The following is a 20,553-nucleotide window of genomic DNA, read 5'->3' as shown; positions in this document are numbered from 1 at the left end:
TAGTATCATATTAAAATGAATTAAACGTGAATTTACACATTAATCATTAAAAATATTAGTTTAATTAATATTTATATTAAAATAGTGTTTTAGCTCCTTTTAAAGATCAATGTAAAAAAAACTTTTTTTAAATATTAATAACTAAATTTTAATTAAAAAATCAAATTGATAAAATATATAAACGATGATAATTAAATTTTTGGTTAGTAATAGTATTATATAATCTAAAATTTAATTGATCTGAGATAATATATCTATATGAAATAAATAGAACCATAAAAAAAATAACCCTACATGTCAGTATTGTTAATTCCAAATAGCAACACTTCTCTACTCACTTCGTTGAGCTATAAATAACTGTCGACTGCCCACCATTTTCTCCACATCAAAACTTACTTCGATCTTTACATAAATGTTATTTCCCAATATGATGAAGGCTCTGCTAACCGTTTTCGTGGTCGGAATTCTCGCCGGATCGATGTCGGTAATAGCTCAGACATTGTCCGATATTGTGACTGAAGAGTTCTTTGAAGGCATAAAGGCTCAATCAGATCCAAGTTGTGAAGGGAGAAACTTCTATACAAGGGATGCGTTTCTTCAAGCTGCCGAAGACTATCCACAATTCGGTACAGCCGACGATCTTAGGCGTGAGGTTGCGGCTTTCTTCGCTCATGTCACCCATGAAACCGGACGTATAATCACTCTCTTCCTCTAATAAACCCAAAATTACGATTGAAACATACATGTATTGAGTAATATTTGTGTTTATTATGATTACGGGTGAAACGAATGCTTTTGTTTTGTACAGATCTTTGTTTCATAAATGAGATAGATGGTCCAAGCTTCCCCAACAGTCAATACTGTGATCCGACCAACTTTCCGTGCAACCCCGACAAAAACTACTTCGGTCGTGGCCCGATCCAACTAACTTGGAACTTCAACTACATACCGGCCGGGGAGAGCATCGGGTTCGACGGACTAAACTCGCCTGAAACTGTGGCCAATGACCCTGTCATCTCCTTCAAGACGGCCTTGTGGTTTTGGGTGAACAATGTTCAACCGGTCATAGGTCAAGGGTTCGGGGCGACGATTCGAGCCATTAACGGGGCTATCGAGTGTGACGGCAGGAACCCAGCTGCAGTAGAGTCTCGGGTTGGGTACTATATAGATTATTGTAACCAGCTCGGTGTTGATCCTGGACCTAATCTTAGGTGTTAGAATTTTACGTTCGGTTCCTACTACTTAATCCTCATAAATAAATTGACGATGTATGTCATGAAATCAACACTATAATGAAATTAATATATTACATATATATATATTTGATGTATTGTCAATGAAATATTTTACAAATAATGGTAAAAATTATGATAAAAATTTTCACGACAAATTTAAAAATAAAAAATTAAAAAAAGAGATGAAGAAAGACATTTTTCATCATTTTAATAAGTACACTTGATAATACTTTTAATTATATATTTGTATACTCTCTCTTGAACCCTCTATTTGATTTATTATTCTCAAAATTCTCACTATTTATTAATTAAGAGTTTGACTGATCAATGACTCTATGTCAAATAAGTGAATAACAAATCGACGGCATAATACCTTATCCTTCACATTGAATCACTATCTCATTTGATGTGCATTAATAAATCTTAAAAATAATTATAATAATAAATTAAAAAATCATTTTAAATAGAAGATAATAAAAATGTATACATTTTATGTATGGAAATAATATTTCTTCAAATATAATAGATTATCATATAAATTTAAATTATTAAATGAATGAAAAAAAAACCATTTATGATTTACCCAATAAAATAATAAAAACATATGAAGAATATATATATGGGACAAATGCAGATATTAATTTTAGAGGGTTGATTTTGACATTGTAACTCAATATGGCTTTAAAGAAAAATCAGAATGTTAGGGTTCACTTTAACTCTTGCATAACAACTTAGCTGGTACTGTCATTCACTCATTCTAATATAAACTTTCAGAGGGTAAAATATATAAATGGTCATTCGATTATAAGATGATGTTTTGTTAAGTCTCTTGCTATTAAAAATTATAAAATAATCTTTCAATTATAAAGTTTTGTTTTGTTGAGTCTCTGATACAAAATGATCGTAAAAACTATTCATATATTCCAAACTAGACATTTTTCGTTAAAAATTGACGGTCGTTTGATCTTAACGTTAATATACTTATTGAGATATGATAAAATCATATTTTAATAATGTTTATGCACCATCGTTGTTTTTAAGCATTGACTTGACGACATAAAGTTTCAAGCATTGGTTCAACAACATAATATAATTAAACAAAGAGTCGATCCACAAAATAAAGTTCAAACGGTTTTGGGATAAGATTTTATCATATCCTAGTCAACATATTAACGTTCAACATAAACTGCTGCCATTTTTTAACTGGAACATGACGAGTTTGAAACATATGAATAGTCGGGAGAGCATTTTGTGACTTTTAATAGTCAGAGACTCAACAAAGTAACACCAATAATCATGGATCATTTTGTATATTTTAATAGTCTTCTAAAAAAAAGTAGCACCCTATAGTCAGGGGATCATTTGTGTACTTAACTCAATTTTATATTAGTTAGAGTATATTAAAAGTAGTATTTGTTGAACTGATTGAATGAACATAGTGATTAAAGAGAATATTTTTTTTTGAGATATTGAGTTCGAATAGTTACGTCTGCAGGGTGTATATGCGTTGTTAATGGCTAAGAAAGATTATGAACATATACTATCTTATAATCACCTCATAATATTAAAATTAAGGGTAAACTACATATTTGGTCACTTTCGTTTGAGTTTTATAAACATAAGATCACTAGATTCAAAAAAATAATACATAGTCATTTTCGTTTTATTTAAATTAAGACGTAGTCGCTGAAATATTGAATTCCGTTAGTTTGATGATGTGGCATATTAGTAAAAGGGTTTGATTTTTAGTTTAACCCCTAATCTTTAGATAAAATATTAATTAGGGACCATTTTATAAATTCAAAATAATTTAGGAACAAAGTTATAATTACAATATTTTTTTCTTCTTCCCCTACCTTCCCCCACCGAGTCCAAGTCCAAGTCCAAGCTCTCATTCAATGGGTTTCTCGATCGATAACTCGGTAACACAATCCCACACCCGAACTCACAAAATCTTCCTTATCAGCAACTATTTCCTCTTGGGAACAGCTTCCAGCTGCATCTTCCTCACACTCTCCCTCCGCTTATTTCCTTCCTTATTCGGCTTCTTCCTCATCCTCCTCCACGCCATCACCATCGTCGGCGCCATCTCCGGATGCTTCGTCGCCGTCTCCTGTTCCAACAGGTGTTGCGCAGCTCCCATGGTGCTGACGTCGATATTCCAACTTCCAAGGCTCCGTTTCGGTTCTCATCTTGACCCGAACTTCCGATTTCTTGGGGTACTTGAAATCCTACGTGAAGGAGGACGATGGGGTTTTGATATTGAAATTGGCCGGCGGGCTTTGCGTGGAATGGCTCGTTTTGGGACTTGGTTTTGTGTTGAGGTGCTATGCTCTCTGCTTTTGATTTCATAATCTTGTATTGTATGTTTAATCATCAGATTGTGATTCATATTCAAATTGTTGATTTGCGTTGGGATTTAACTTGTTGAAAATGTTACCCGCTTTTTCATTGTCCATAGCCATGGAAGCAAAAGAAAACGGAGCAAGTGGGGAAGGTAGGGGAAGAAGAAAAGAATATTAAAAAAAGCCTAAATTATAACTTTTCCATAAATTACTTTAAAATTATAAAATAGTCCATAATTAATATTTTATCTAAAACTCGAGAGTTAAATTAAAAATTAATATTTTATTAACGAGTCACATCATTAAATTAAAAAAAATAAAATTAAAAAAATAATTATATATTATATTTTTTTAAATTCAGTGACGATACATTTATAAAACTCAAACAAAATTCTAAATTTATAATTTATCTTAAAATTAAATATTATAAAATTTCGTTATAAAGATCATCCTTTTTATCTATAATATTAAAATTTATATTTAGAATTTTATTTAAAGAAATTTAACATCTTGTGTTTTTATTATACCAAGTCATAGCTGCTATTTACAAGTGAGGTTTATATTAACGAAAAGCGTACGAGCACGAAGTCAAAGTCAGAACAACTGGCAGCAGCCCGAACACTGCACCCCAAATTTTGACTTCCAAAGGCCACCAATTTTCACCCTATATCTTCTCTACTCATCCCCGCCATTCTTTTCCCATCAAACACATTCTTCAGTTCCAAAAAATCTCATTTTTCCTCCGATATGAGGAAACATATACTAACCATTCTTCTGGCAGTGATTATTGCCGCCGGAGCAACCGCTGTGAATGCTCAAAACTGCGGTTGTGAACAAGGTTTATGTTGCAGTCGGTGGGGGGTTTTGCGGCACCGGCGACGATTATTTCGGTACAGGGTGCCAATAGGGTCCTTGTAATCCGCCGCCAACTTTAAACAACGTTTCGGTGGCCAATATCGTTTCACCGGAATTCTTTAATCGGATTTTGGATGTTGCGGAAGTTAGTTGTGAAGGGAAGAATTTTTATTCGAGATTTGCATTTCTCGAAGCTCTCGGGCCTTATCCTCGGTTCGGAAGAATCGGATCCGCCGATGATTCTTGGCGTGAGATTGCGGCTTTCTTTGGCCATGTCACCCACGAGACTGGACGTAAGACCCCTCACTTTTGTTACTCGTAAATGTTTAGTTTGGAGTAGGGTTTTTCGAAAAATGTGATAGCTCTATGAAATAACGATTTCACCGTCGTTCGAGTTATTTGCTATACCCTAATAGCGCTTAATAACGCATGCGATGGTCGTAATCATGATAATCCTGAAATGACTTAAAATACGATCACGATACGATTTGAAACCCTGATTTGGAGACTAGGTGTTGCATGCATTTTTATATAGTATAGTTGAATCAAATGGAGTTAAATTTAAATTGTAAGAAATTTGAATTTGAGTAAATAAATATTCGAATATGTATACTCGAATCCAACACTTTTCAATTTTCATGGTAATTAACCAGCAAAAACCTTTCTTTTCAAATGCAGATTCTTGATACATAGAAGAGATAAACGGTGCCACAAGGGACTACTGCGATGAAACCAGCACACATTACCCATGGTCACATCCGAGTAACGTTGGTTGTTTTTAGTGTGTAAATGAATAGTGTCTGGTGAGTTGTTCGTATTGTTCGTATAGCGTTCATTTTTTATGTTCATTTAATAAACGAATAAACTCGGATAGAGGTGTGTTTGATTCGCTTATATTTATGAACAAACTCGTTTATGAGCTCATTTATCGACTTGTTCATTTATGTTCATAAAATCTGATTCTCCTTTTCTTTTTATTTTGTTACATTTTATCTATTGGTGAAGGTAAGGACTAAATTAAACACATGGTAAAAGTTGAAATTTAAAATGTTAATTTTAAGGAGTTTAATCACTGGTGGCGTAATTTTACCATTTTTTGGCTTGCAAATGAAATGATAAAACTAAAATTTAAACTTATAAACGAACACTAAATGAACGTTAAACGAATATGTTCTTAAAAGCTTAATGAACATGTTCATGAACATATAAACAAATATGTTTGGAACAATAAATAAATGAACACGAATACAACCCGAATAAAACCGAATATGAATACTTTCAAAAATAAACATACGAAACATTATTTGTTCATACTCATTTCATTTACACCCTTAATTGTTTCCGTCTTTCTGACAGAACTGCTCAATGCAAAGAGAAGATGCTGCTCAGCTTCATCTATTCATATTACATGCAGCTCTGGATATTGTTCAAGATCTTGCATTGACCACTAGTGCGATACAAGTTATATTTCTCATGACATAGCATGTTCCGAAGAACAGGCGTTGCTATATCGGTTTCATCTTACATTCCCATAACTTGGATAACTTTTGTGCTCGTTTCTGTTGCAGGTTCTTGAAATCAGTTGACAATGTTTTGGTGGTGTCAGGTTTATGTTGGGCTTGTCCCTAATATACGGTTAATATATAGTGTTACCGGATACATTAAAAGATATTTGATAAATTCAGTTCAGTGCTACCGGAAATATCGAGTAATAATAATGTAATAGGTAGAAATCATGAAGAAATATTAAAAAATTTGGCAACCGAGAAACTTAGTTTGTCAGTTTGTGTTGATACTGTATAAAAATGTATCGATCCATAACAATATAACAGGTAAAAAAATGCCAAAACCGGTCTATAAATGACAAAACCGACAAATCGCTATCGGATATGTTGAAAGTGTCGATACATTAATATAAGTATCGACACCTTTGGAATTTAAAAGAGGAGCAGTAATGACGCCTATAAAGTGTCTATACTTTATAAAAATGTATCGATCCATAACAATATAACTAGTAAAAAAAATGACAAAACCAGTCTATAAATGACAAAACCGGTCTATAAATGACAAAACCGGTAAAGTACTATCGGATATGTTAAAGGTGTCGATACATTAATATAAGTATCGACACTTTTAGAATTTAAAAGAAGAGCAATAATAGCGCTTATAAAGTGTCGATATTTTATAAAAATATATCGATCCATAACAATATAATAGGTAAAAAATGCCAAAACCGGTATATAAATGACAAAACCAGCAAAGCGCTACCAGATATGTTGAAAGTGTCGATACATTAATATAAGTATCGACACCTTTGGAATTTAAAGGTGGAGCAATAATGACGCCTATAAAGTGTCAATACTTTATAAAAATGTATCGATCCATAACAATATAACAGGTAAAAAATGACAAAACCGGTCTATAAATGACAAAACTAATAAAGCACTACCGGATATGTTGAAGGTGTCGATACATTAATATAAATATTGACACTTTTAGAATTTAAAATAAGAGCAGTAATAGCGCTTATAAAGTGTCGATACTTTATAAAAATGTATTGATCCATAATAATATAACAGGTAAAAAAATGTCAACCGGTTTATAAATGACAAAACCGGCAAAGCGCTACTAGATATGTTGAAAGTGTCGATACATTAATATAAGTATCGACACCTTTGGAATTTAAAAGAGGAGCAGTAATGACGCCTATAAAGTGTCGATACTTTATAAAAATGTATCGATCTATAACAATATAACATGTAAAAAAAATTAAAAAAACCGGTCTATAAATGAAAAAACCGATAAAGCGCTATCGGATATGTTTAAGGTGTCGATACATTAATATAAGTATCGATACTTTTGGAATTTAAAGAGGAACAATAATAGCGCCTATAAAGTGTCAATACTTTATAAAAATGTATTGATCCATAACAATATAACAAGTAAAAAAATGACAAAATCGGTCTATAAATGACAAAACCGGTAAGCGCTACCGGATATGTTGAAAGTGTCGATACATTAATAAGTATGCGTAATAAATTATCAATATTTTCAAAGAAATGTGTAAATAGCTTATCGAAAGTATCGACACCTGACATAAAAGTATCGACACTTGGGTAATTGTATCAATTAAATATAAATAACATATCCAGTGTAAATATAAAGGGCATAGCTAAATACCCTCTGAAAATAGATAGAATACAGACAAGTTTTTGAAATCGAAGCGTAATTGTTGCTGCGTTCAGAAGGCGTTTCTAAAGAGAAGTTTGTTTGTTTGTTGTTGCAGTCGAATCGAAAAGTATGTTGTTGAAACCCTAGTTTTTTATTATTACAGTAATTGGAAATAAGGTTTTTATGTGTTGTTTGGGGTTTTCGAAGTAAAGAAGCATTTGTGACCGATTACATGTAGAAAGTGATATTCTAGGTAGAAGATAAATATCGATAATTTTATTTAATATTATAAGTAGAAAATGATATTATAGGTTATATAAATATGTCGATAGTTGGAGTATTGAGTGTTCCTATTCGTTTGAAGGAAATAGGGATTGGGGATTTTGAATTGAAGCCAAGAAGGATTGGGACCGATTATATAATATTATAGGTATAAAATAATTATGGATACCTATATATAATATTATAGATAGAAAATGATATTTTAGTTGTAAAAATGTGCCAACACATTTTGTAGTGGCCATTCAAATTCTTTTGAAGAAAACCGTTTTACCACAAGAGTAGTTATCTATATTTGTATATTGAATAAAGTGTATGTAACAAGTATTTGATTTGATTGCGTAAATTGATATATGAAGGAAAAATGAAGTTATTGGGTGGAAAAATTGTTGGTGACGCAGATGACTTTGAAATTGAGGCCGAGACTCGAAAGTAACCAAAGGGTAATATATGTACTTCTAGTAAGTATCAATGTCTTTTTGTTATTATTGTTGAAATGATAATTGGATTAAAGTATTTAAGAACTTTAAATTGATTACAAATTTTAAATGTTGACAGTAAGGCCGAATGCCAAAGGATGAAGGAAGATAGCACACACATCGGTTCGGTATGTAAAATGAAATTGACATTGAGTATTATTTAGCGTTAATGTATTGATTAAGAAATATTGATGCTTAATATTAGGTGAAAAATGATATGCTGGCAAAATAGAATTCGATGAGTGATGTTGAAAAGGAACCTTACATCACACAGTCAAGGAATGATAGTAAAGAATACAAAGAACGGAGGAAAGCACTTGAAAATAAGGTATTCATTAAACTTGTAAGTAATACAAGATATATAAGAACAATAACATTATATATTGTTAAAAAAATGTAGGAAGTGTCTACAAGGTGCAACATAAAAAGGGTGAATTCATTAATTGAACACCTTAAAGAGAAGGATCAATTGAATGTTTCGAGGGAAATAGGGTTTGGATCGTTGATAGGAGTAGGGGATCGACCAATTCGGAGGGAATTGTGTCGATGGAGCAATTTGATGTCAAACAATGTATTACTAAATATGGTGATTATTCATTCACTCTAGGGATATCGACTGCTACAGTCGTCTTGGGGTACAAACGAAGGCAAAAGTGTTGTAGAAGTCTGTAAGAGTAAGAATTGGAAAGCACTAGCCTCCAAATATGGTTTGAAGTAGAAGGTGACATATGCTGAAGTTGAAGAGGATATCAAAAGTGGATATTACGGGGGGATGACCTGAAAACTCAAGTTCTATTGTACCTTGTAGGGATATTTCTTTGTCCAACGGATTATACGTATACGTCAACGAACAAGGACAATATGAAGCTTATTTGCGATGAAGGCTTGAAGGGTGAATTCAATTGGGCTGAATACGTCCATTCAAGATTAATTGAATCAATAATAACCTTTCAAAATGACAACCAAAGATAACTCAAATAGTGTATAGCAATCTTAGAGGTAACTAAGTTGAAGAATGTTTTTGTTTTTTTATATAAAATGATATTATAGTTATTATATAAAATGACAAATTTTATTATAAATGCAGGTTGCACTATTCAATTTTTGGCCGGGCTGTGATAGTTTGCCGGCTTATGAAAGAAACGGAGTGGCACGCATCCATGCATGGGGGAAGAAAGAGGTGGTTAGAGTGATGACAAAGTTGAAGTTGATAGGCCGAGGAAGCTAGAAATGGTAATAAATGTAATTAAATAATATTAAGAATATAATCAATTTCTTAATATAAATTTATTTTAAAGGTTATTGTCAATGAGGTAGAGGAGGCAGTGGAGAAGGAAGAATAGATGGTTCGAGGGGTGAATGACGGTCAGCGGTATGACGGTGAGGAAAAATAGAGTAAATTCAATATTTTGTATGAATTGGCTGATATAAAAAAATCTAATTTGATATTATGCAAAGACAATTAAGAGTCAAAGAGATACTTGAAATGTATAAGGGGGAAGTGGAAAGAAAGATAGATGTAGTGGTGATAGATGTAGACGTGAAAGAAGTTGAGGTGTTGAGGGGTGAAGTTAAAATGGTGATGAGTGGAAAAATTGATGGAGTAGTCAAGGAGGTTGTGGAATTAAGGAGTGAACTTACGGTGGTGAATGAGGTGATTGATAAAAACTTGGATGAAGGGGAAAAATAAAGGGTGAAATAAAAGAGATGAAGAGCTATGTAGAGTAAAAATACGATGAACTGAAAAAATTTGAAGAAGAAAAGATGGAGAAAAAGAAAAGATGGAGGAAATGAGGAGGAAGGATGTCGATGTGATCTATACACCGAAGAACATTATAGATGCAGATTTGGATTCGGAATGTCTGCATCCCAAAGAAGAAGCAGAAGGTAAGTTGAATAAAAGAAAACTTAATTTGATTTTTATCATGTTGTTGTGACAAATATTTGTATGCAAAACTGTAGGTTGAAAAACGGATATTCCAAGCGGAATTGATAAGGTCGAAGCTGCAATTTGTGATTATTTATGGAATAGTGGGTTAGAATCGAGGTAAGTGAAATATATTGCTTTGTGAGTGATATTTAAATATTTTCATGGCAAGATATTAATCCTAATGATTCATACATACATTTTGTAATCTCAATGGGAAATCAATACGCTAGTGTATCCGACGTTGCAACGTTGAAGCCAAAGGAATGGGTTGGCGATGTGGTAAGTAGAAATCGATTAAAAGTTAAAACATGTTGAATATGTTCTGATTGTGTAATTAATTTTGTTAGGTTATTGATTTGCTCGCCTGGACAGTATGTTATGATTCTTACAAGTCACTCCGGAGGATTGGCTACCTTCTATACCACTTAGCGGTGAGTTAAATTAATAAATATTGAAAAGTAATGTTATAGATGGTAATTTATTAATGATTGTCGCGTAATTGCAGCAATAGGCGTTGGATACAGACAACAAATGTAATGTTGAGGGTATTGCGAACTTTTGGGGTCCCATATTGGATAACTATGTGAAATTCACCGACTGTGAGAAGGTAAGACACCATAAATGATGTTTTCGGATATATAATGTTGATTTTTGTCAAATTGGGTGTGAAATTTGTTGCAGATCATGATCACAATAAACTACAATAATTCACATTGGTATATGTTGGTGTTGGGTATGGTAGAACGTGTTGCAATGGTGTATGATAGTCTGTTTACATCTGAAGCAGCTAAACAGAGAGTGAATGATGCTAAGCGATTGGTATGTATGAAAGGAAATTATATAAATTATAATGCATAATTTGTTTGGATCATAACTTCATATATTTTAATGCATATGAAAATATTAGATAGTTATAAAAAGAAACGCATCTGGGTAGAAGCTTGTGACTCTCTAGGAAAGTTCCCCTTGCAAAGATTCAAATTTGTGGAGCATAAGAGACGAGATGACAATTTGAATGTTGTGGTTTACAATACTTAACGTACTGACAATTTGAATATAGGTTGTTGGACATTGAGATCGTCCGCGAATATTAAACGATCTCGTAAGCCACAATCAAAATAAACTAAGAGACGAGATGACAAAAGCTATCATGCGACACAAGAATAACAAAAGAAGTGATGATCTAAATGTAGGGTTAATTTTGTATAAGATTTATAATTTTGTATATGATTTATAATTTGTATGTGAATGTAATTATGTATGAGATGAGAAAAGTTAGCAATAACAATAGGTTGTTGTACATGCTTCTTATACACAATATGAGTCATGTTGATAATTATCTAATTATGTATGCATTATTCAAAATATCACTAACATAATTGTCATCATGTGCGGGACTGAATGGCCATTCTATATTTATGTATGTTCAATAACTATAAAATCTAATAACTTTAAAGTAATAGGTAAATTTACAATGTAGATGATAAAAATAGACTTTAATAATGACAAAATTAATAAACACAAAGATTTGTTTCCAACATTTTGTCCAAGTATGGTTCTCAAACGTAAAGTTTCCAAAAAAGAGTGTCGATACATTTATTATAAAGTAATAAGTAAAATATACCGTTTAATGAGAGAATAGGTAAACATATGTGTCGATACATTTATAAACAATATTGATTCCAAAAACACCGAAACCCATAATTTTAATGTTATAGGTAATTTTGCAATGTAACCGGTATAAATATATCGGTTTTATGAGAGAATAGGTCTACATAATGTATCAACACATGTGTAATTTGTGTCGATACAATTTGTCCAGATAAATACCCAAAAGGGTGCAAGCATAAAGTGTCGATACATTTATAAAACGTATCGATCCCAAAAATATAAAAACTGATAATTTTAATGTAATAGGTAAATTAACAATGTAACCGGTATAAATTTATCGGTTTTATGAGAAAACAGGTCTACATAACGTATCGACACTTGTGGAATTTGTGTCGATACATTTGTGATGATTGACACCGACAATAGGCATAATTGGTCGACCATACAAATTATCTTTGTACGTTGCGTCGAACGCAATTACATCACCAAAGCAAGTGTAATATGATCTCGATGTACAATCCGACCAAATAAGATTCTGCAATGCCCCTGATTCGTCTACCGAGTATGTCATAAAAAACTCGGGATCATCATGTTTCTTATAATCAAAGTAAGCAATAAGCACATTCACATCCCCATCGACGATTTCCTTTGCTTTGCCTCTTTGAAGTGCATTGTAGATGCCTTTAAGTGTAAATCCAACATTATGATAGTCCCCTGCCTGCTGCATTAAATAGTTCATTACTTGTGACTTGCCAACACCGACCTCTTTAAATGTTGTTGCCTCATCGATATCAGTCTTACTTACAGCTCTATTAGAACGCATAAATGGTGTCATACCAGGTGTGCACAATGCATGATTATGTTTATGATAAGACTTATTTATAACCCAATGATCATTTGTATTTGTTGTTGTAACTACAACTCTAGCCTTGCATCCTGTTCTTGTGACTGATGTATGAGGACGTTAACGATCAACATTATTGACTTTTGATACTCGAAACCCTTCTCTGGAACAACAAAATTCTTGTGTCTTCACATTCCCTTTCACGTCAAGCCGTGTTGTTCCCTTACGTGCACTAAACCCATGTTCCCGTGTAAATCCCTTGTAAAAGTACCAAGCTTGATCACGTGAAGAGAAGAGCTGACCAACCAATCTGTCAGATTCATCAACATTATGTACTTCATGGCATTCCTCGGTTGGCTTAACATTGTCTACATCAGTATGATCCATGACAAAAAATTTGTTGTGCAAGTTCAGTGGTCCCGGAGTTGATGGAGATGTAAGTAAATGTTTATTGAACAACATGTTTCAGTCGTGTTTTCAATAGGATGTGGTATTGGTAGTAGTAGTTGAAGGGTGGGTACAACATTAAATTCGCAGGACATATCTAGGTATGTACAATAACTACCTAAATATGTGTCGATACATTTATAAAAAGTATCGATCCAAAATCATCGAAACCCATAATTATAATGTAATAGGTAAATTTTCAATGTAACCAGTATTAATTTACCGGTTTTATGAGAAAATAAGTCTACATAATGTATCGACACTTGTGTAACTTGTGTCAATACTTGTTCTCCATAATGAATGCTCAAAAGGGTTTACGCATAAAGTGTCGATACATTTACAAAAAGTATCGATCCAAATAACATTGAAACCCATAATTATAATGTAATAGGTAAATTTACAATGTAACCAGTAGAAATTTATCGGTTTTATGAAAAAATATATCTACATAATGTATCGACACTTGTTTAACTTGTGTCGATACTTTTTATCCAGAATGAATGCCAAACGGGGTGCACGCATAAAGTGTCGATACATTTATTAAAAGTATCGATCCCAAAAACATCAAAACCGATAATTACAATGTAATAGGTAAATTTACAATGTACCCGATAGAAATTACCGGTTTTATGAGAAAATAGTTCTCCATAATGTATCGACACTTTTTAAGTTTATGTCGATACTTTTTTCCATAATGAATACCCAACGAGGTGCATGCATAAAGTGTCGATATATTTACAATTATATCGATCCTAAAAAAATCGAAACCGATAATTATACTGTAATAGGTAAATTTGCAATGTTACCGGTATAAATAAACCGGTTTAGTTAAAAATAGGTCAATATAAGCGCTACCTATTACATTATATAAGCGCTACCTAATATGTTATTGTACTTGATAATATTTCCGGTTAAATATTTATTTTATTATATAAGCGCTACCTATTACATTATATAAGCGCTACCTAATATGTTATCGTACTTGATAATATTTTCGATTAAATGATATAATATAACTGATCTAAATTTTAATCGATCATATTATTTTTAACTATTTTTTAGACACCACACCGCAAAAGCTTCCGTTTATGTTACAGCTGATAATATACTTTATAAATACTGATTTGACTTGCATATTCATAACTTGACAGCTTTTGTTGATTCTTTGGTATCCTGTTTCATAAGTTGTCCCATAACTTGCCAGTTCGATATTTATATTTTTCATATTTAATTATATTTTAATTATTTTCCACTTGGATTTGGGTGTAGTGTGAAATCGTCTCATGTGTATAACAGATGTAAGGGAACATGGAAAAGCTAAAGATGGTAAACTTTTCAACGTCATATAGGGTATTCAATGAAGATGAATTACTATTATTTTATTAGTTACTATAGCTCAATGCATGAACGACGTATGAATTTATGTTATAAAATATGAATCTAAGAAATTATATTAAAAATTTAGGGTTATAAAATTATAAAATGTTAGAATAATTAATAGAAAATACAAAAAAAATACGTAAAATATAAGGAGATAATAAAATTTATGGGAGATACAATCGAACCACACCCTCTCTATCCATCTTTGTGTATGAAGTTGGGATGGATTAAGCGATCAAGGGATGATTTGTATTTTCAAGTTTTAAATTTTTATATATTTCAAATATTTTTTTATCGTTTATTAAATTCATATTTCTTTTTAACAAAATTAAAATTTTAATATAATTTCTTAAAAGTTGATATTTTTAGCATAAAAATTTATGACTGTATTTCTATAAAACATTTATATTTTATAATTTATTATATAAACCGATACATGAATGTGATAATTGCTTGATAAAATAAAAGATTTAGACTTGAAAGACTTGGGTAGAGTGACAATGCCTTGTGATGCAACTGTATTTTTTTAATTAAAAAAAGCTATGGATATGAAATCTGTCATTGATGTTTAAGCATGCTTTGTTTTGTGGCTATTCTCCTGCACGATTTGACGCATATGGTGCTAATTTTGTTGCAAATATGAAGAGTTACATTTAGTTTTACATTATTTCTTAATGGGCATTGATTTTTAACTCCCAAACTTGCTCTAACACTTGAAGCTGATAGAGGCTCTACTGCATACCTACAATCATTGTTAAGGAGCTACAAGAGGTTTTTCAGTTGCATGATTCAATGGTGGCAAAAGGCTAGTATAGCTATGGACTGCTTTCAGAGTGTTAGCCATGTTAAAGGCAAGTTGTATGACTTGGCTAATTAAATTTAGCTTTAGACATGGCATTATGCTGTTAAGAAAGTGGCAAAGGTCTCCAACTGGATGTTATAAAGGTTTTGAGTAGGTTTTTTTTCTTAATTTTAAGAGACACTGGTTTTGATTTGCTGGGGATATTGTTATATGATCGTCAGTCAATATTTCTATGAATATTACGCTAGCTCTCCTTTATTGTCAAGCTGGACCCTGTATTTCTAAGTTTGCTCAGGATGATAAATTTTTACTTGAACTCCACACTTACAGAGAACCAGCGGAGTCGTTATTTATAAATAATTTATTAGAGTTTATATGACAGTATTTTTCCCAATTAATTTTTAGCCATCATTATATTTGATTAGAATTTTGGCTTAGATATCTTAATTTTGGCCTTATTTTTACCTTACTAGCAAAAATCATACATGGTGCTTAGCTTTAAACTTTAACCTTCATTTGAGAACTTACTCTATTCATCTTTTAGATATTTATCCACTTATGACTGAATGTGGCTTGTGTCTGGTTGCAGGTTCCCTATGCCAACAGTTATTATTATTATTCATTTTCTGGTTATCGAGTTTCCAAGATGTTGCCACATTGCAGACATTGCATGACCCTAGTCATATTTTTTCCACATCTGAGCTGGCTAAGCCACTGGCTACTGCATTATTTGAACCTATAGAAATATCTCCCGCTGTCATTCCTCGATACCCTTATCCCGACGCATCTTTACCACCCATGTATCCAAGTTCCCCCTCAACGTATGAACCAAATCTAACCGGAAGGTGCCCTGTAAATTTTTCTGCTATGTCGAATATCATGGGGAAAACAGCATCTGATTGTTCTCTACCTTTTGCAGCACTTGTAGGAAACGTAATATGTTGTCCAAAGCTTGGTAGTTTACTGCACATCTTTCAGGGTTACTACAGTGTTGACTCTGATAAGTTGGTCTTGCGAAATGCTGTTGCTAATGATTGTTTTTCAGATATCATTAGTATCTTAGCTACCAGAGGGGCCAACAGTACAATTCCCACAGTATGTTCTGTAAAATCATCAAACCTCACCGGTGGTTCTTGTCTGGTGAAGGATGTTAGCAGCTTTGAGAAAACGGCGAATACGAGCAAGTTATTGGAGGCTTGCAGCACTGTTGATCCTCTAAAAGAGTGCTGCAGGCCTGTTTGCCAACCTGCAATTATGGAAGCTGCTTTACAGATTTCTTGAACGCAAATGATGCTCAATGATAATAAAAATGTCGTTGGGGAGACTAATCATATCGATGCTATCAATGACTGTAAGGGGGGGGTGGTATATTCATATATTTCAAGGAAACTCTCACCAGATGTGGCCAACACTGCGTTCAGAATACTATCTGCCTGCAAAGTCAACAAGGATACGGATTCTGTATCTCTTGCATGATTGTTTTCAGTATTTTACTTTACATAGTGTTCTGGTTGTTTACATGTTACCCAAGTCTCTGATGTGAACTTGCTTGGGTGTGCATCTTACAGTTGAGATGATCTTGTATTGCATGGTGCCATCATTTGGTGAAAGAATGAAAATGGAGGCAATGGGTAGTCTGAATGGATGGTAGATCATGTTATGCTGCTCTGACTCTTAAAAAAACCTATTGGTTTCTTAAAAAAGTAAACATATCTGTGCTGGACACGTAATTGTGTATGTCATGCACACCCAAGTAGGAGTAATGTAGGATTTATGTTTAAATTATTTGTTTCTTACATGTTTTTATCTTTTTTTCTTCGTTGTTGGTCATTTTTATTCCCCCACATTTTGTTTCTACTACAGTACTTCTATATCGGGTAGAAGTATTTTCTTCTTCTTTGAGAATATATATTGGGTAGAAATATCAAATATGAAAGATGAGGTCAAATTACAACTTCAGTTTCCTTATTGGGCCGGGGCTTTCTTGGCCAATACTTAAGTAGATTTTAAATATGTTAATTCTAGCTACTCAGACCTTCATAGCAAGATAAGGTCAAGTAAAAAATTAGTTTTCTAATGAGCTTGAGCTTCATTAGTCATTATCTCTATCTTTTTAATTCCCACTCTCAGTTCCCATGGTTACTTTTCATTTGTATTGCAAGATATTGTAGCATTTGTTTCAAATACTTTTGAGTTTTATGTGGGATTTTTTTTAATATGCAGTTTGCCCTTTGGAATTTAACCGGCCGTCAGAAGTAATTAAGGCTTGCCGTAACGTAGCTGCTCCGAGTCCTTCCTGTTGTAGCTCATTAAATACGTACATTGCGGGGATACAGAAGCCAATGCTAATTACAAATAAGCAAGCCATTGTTTGTGCAACAATGTTCGGGTCAATATTAAGAAAAGGCAGAGTTCTGACGAATGTTTATGAGCTTTGTGATGTCGACTTAAAAGATTTTAGTATCAAAGGTATAGTGTTCTGTTTGATGTTCTTCTTCTAAAACTTTGCCTATTCTCTTTCTATCATCCACATCTGCATATTCATTGGTTAATACTTAATAATATAAATGGTGTATGTATGACTGTGTGTGTTTTATATGCCTGTGTATGTACATGTTTGGTATATGGACAAGGTTCGATGTGCTATGTGCATGTCGGTTTAGTCATCAAATGAGCTACGTTTTACATGTTTATATTTTTACTCTTGGATCTTGTTCGTATCCAAGTCAAATGCATACTCGTATCGGACACGCACGAGTCCGAGTAACATAGGTCTTAATTAGTTAGATGATTATGCACTAAAACTTGAAAGAAATTGAAATGTACCATACGGACTGAAAATTTTGGTATTTTTCTACATATATAGGATGCCTACTACGAAGCTTGCCAGTGGATGTGGTATTTGACAATTCGACTGGCTACAGCTTTACATGTGACTTGACTGACAACATTGGAGCTCCGTGGCCTTCATCATCATCGATGTCGTCCTTGTCTCTTTGTGATCCAGGTAATTTGTTTGCATTAAAAAAGGGCTTTCATATGTTTGGTTCCCTCTTAGAAGGTATCAACACAAGTGAAGTGTGTGGATTTAATGAAGCATAATTTCCTTGTGTGCTTCATCTCATATCCCAGTGGTTGTTACCTGCTGTTGCAGAGATGTCGTTGCCTGCCCTACCAACATCCGATATGCTGAAAAATCGCGGTGTGTAACATTTCTTATGTGTATTTCCTCTCTATCTGGTTAACTACAAAGTATCCATACCTAAACACCTGTGTATGCAATACATATTCGGGTTTGGGTATGGATAGATGACTCCCCAATTAAATGGAATAACTTGGAAGACAAAATATTAAACATACACATTCGACACTCGTAAGTTCGAGTAACATAGATAGGCTTGGTTTAAGTAACTTCTGTATATGTATATGTATTGAAATGACAGATTTTTCTGGTGTTGTTGATGCAGGCTGCCATGGATGCACATTGGAAATGTTGGTACCCATTTTTTCATTTTTTGTTTTCAGCACATTTCTGTACTGAAGAGAGTTTGTAGCCTTGCAGGTTGAGCTGTGGTTTTAAAAAAGACAGTTTAGGACTGTGTGGTGGAAAATTTTACTTGCATTGTATGTTTTCATTAGGCCTTTCTTCAGCTGCCTTGTATAGTAAGTAATCCATTTTGCTCTTCATTTACCCTGCTCTCTCTCCCACTTGAACTCGGGCGAGTACGGTTCGATTCGATTCGATTTTCGATTCTCTAACAGGATTGGTTGAATTGAATTCCTTGAGTTTATAAAATTCTAAAGTAATAGGAAAAGCTAGAGGAAAAATAAAGTTGAGAGCATCAACTCTGAAACAGAAAGGCTAAAATTACAACAATATTTTGAAAAATAAATTACAATGAAGTCCAATAACTGTGACCAGGTTTTAAGTCGTGGTCACGTTTTCAGTCATTTCGGGTTTACTGTGATTGTGACTGTCGCATGCGTTATTGTGAGTTAGTGAGTAACTCGGACAGCGATAAAATCGTTATTTCACAAGTGATATCACATTTTCGGATCGTGATTTAAAATCTGGACATTCAGAACCAAGAAAACGCACTCTTAAACCCAAATTTGAAGTCCATATAACAACAAATGGAGTGGACAAATATACCCTCCTTTGATTTTCAACTAGCTAAATTATCAACATATCACCCTTAAAAGATTAAATACAAAATAACCTCTAAAACTTATTATTTATTAAAATGACACCCTTCGTACGGTTGTATTATATTATGAAAGATGCGAATGATAAACTTGATAAATGTCGAAGGTTATGTTTAAACGCTTAAAAACTAATATTAACCAACATGAATTTACATTATCGTACATCGAGTAGGAATCGATTTGTTCAGGTGTATATATAGCATTTTAAATATACACTCATTGAATGAATGAAGACACGGTCTATACATAAATGGGTAATTTAGCCCAAATTATGAGTATTTTTATTATTATTTAAATTCCGTTTGAACTATTCTCTCAGTGGAGACTCCAAAATGTTAAAATAATTATAAAATGATTTTAAGAATTGAAAATGATTTATTTATTCATACTGAAAATTTAAAAATTTCATAAGTAAATTATGAAGACAGTTCTTAAAAATAAGAATTGGATTTTCTTTTATAATTCTGATAAATTTAATTTCTAGAATGGGTGGGTGTTTATTTATTTTATATTTTTGGATGGACATTTCTATTTGTAATTAAAGGTTTTAGTTTTTGAGAAAAATAAGGATTCTAATTGAGTTCAACTTGTCGTACAATATGAACATTTACGTTATTTATTTAAATTTTAATTATATTTAAAGTGTTATATATTTATATAAAATTTGATTATATTCAGTTCATTAAATTCACAATATTAATATTCAAACTCCGAACAATACAATAATTAAAATATTTAAATCTCGCCTTGTTGAGTTCTACTAAAACAACGAGTAAATCGGATTCCTGTCGTATTTCATATTAATAATTAATCTAATAAAAATGTTTATATACAGTATGTTGTTTTTAAAGGGGCAAAATGGTCATTTCATAAGAGTTTATGTAGTTCCTGAAGTCGGCTAATATAAAAACATCAAAAGCTGGCAAATGAATATAAAATGAAAATTAAAAATTAAATAAAAGAAAAAAA

General features: G+C 32.7%; 2 protein-coding genes and 1 pseudogene across 3 annotated transcripts; all 3 read left to right on the top strand.

Moving 5' to 3' along the window:
* The first annotated feature begins 375 nt into the window (after nucleotides 1-375).
* Nucleotides 376-1,317, top strand: LOC120198461 (endochitinase EP3-like). 2 transcript variants are annotated; one of them, XM_039199805.1, is made up of 2 exons: nucleotides 376-692; nucleotides 809-1,317. In XM_039199805.1, exons 1-2 carry the CDS (start codon nucleotides 413-415, stop codon nucleotides 1,216-1,218), a joined length of 690 nt encoding a protein of 229 aa, XP_039055736.1. In that variant the 5' UTR covers nucleotides 376-412; the 3' UTR covers nucleotides 1,219-1,317. The 2 variants fall into 2 exon arrangements, with proteins under 2 accessions (XP_039055736.1, XP_039055739.1); XM_039199808.1 differs by having other exon boundaries at nucleotides 399-692; nucleotides 824-1,317.
* A 1,789-nt stretch (nucleotides 1,318-3,106) lies between these two features.
* Nucleotides 3,107-3,589, top strand: LOC120197595. The gene has a single exon (XM_039199073.1). It carries the CDS (start codon nucleotides 3,134-3,136, stop codon nucleotides 3,587-3,589), a length of 456 nt encoding a protein of 151 aa, XP_039055004.1. The 5' UTR covers nucleotides 3,107-3,133.
* Nucleotides 3,590-4,327: 738 nt separating this feature from the next.
* LOC120197586 lies at nucleotides 4,328-19,064 on the top strand (annotated as a pseudogene).
* The last annotated feature ends 1,489 nt before the right edge of the window (nucleotides 19,065-20,553 follow it).

Source organism: Hibiscus syriacus, unplaced genomic scaffold, assembly GCF_006381635.1.
Source record: "Hibiscus syriacus cultivar Baekdansim isolate YM2019G1 unplaced genomic scaffold, ASM638163v2 tig00004779_pilon, whole genome shotgun sequence".
NCBI lineage: Eukaryota > Viridiplantae > Streptophyta > Magnoliopsida > Malvales > Malvaceae > Hibiscus > Hibiscus syriacus.
Note: the sequence above shows the minus strand (reverse complement) of the source record. Positions and strands in the feature narration are given on the sequence as shown.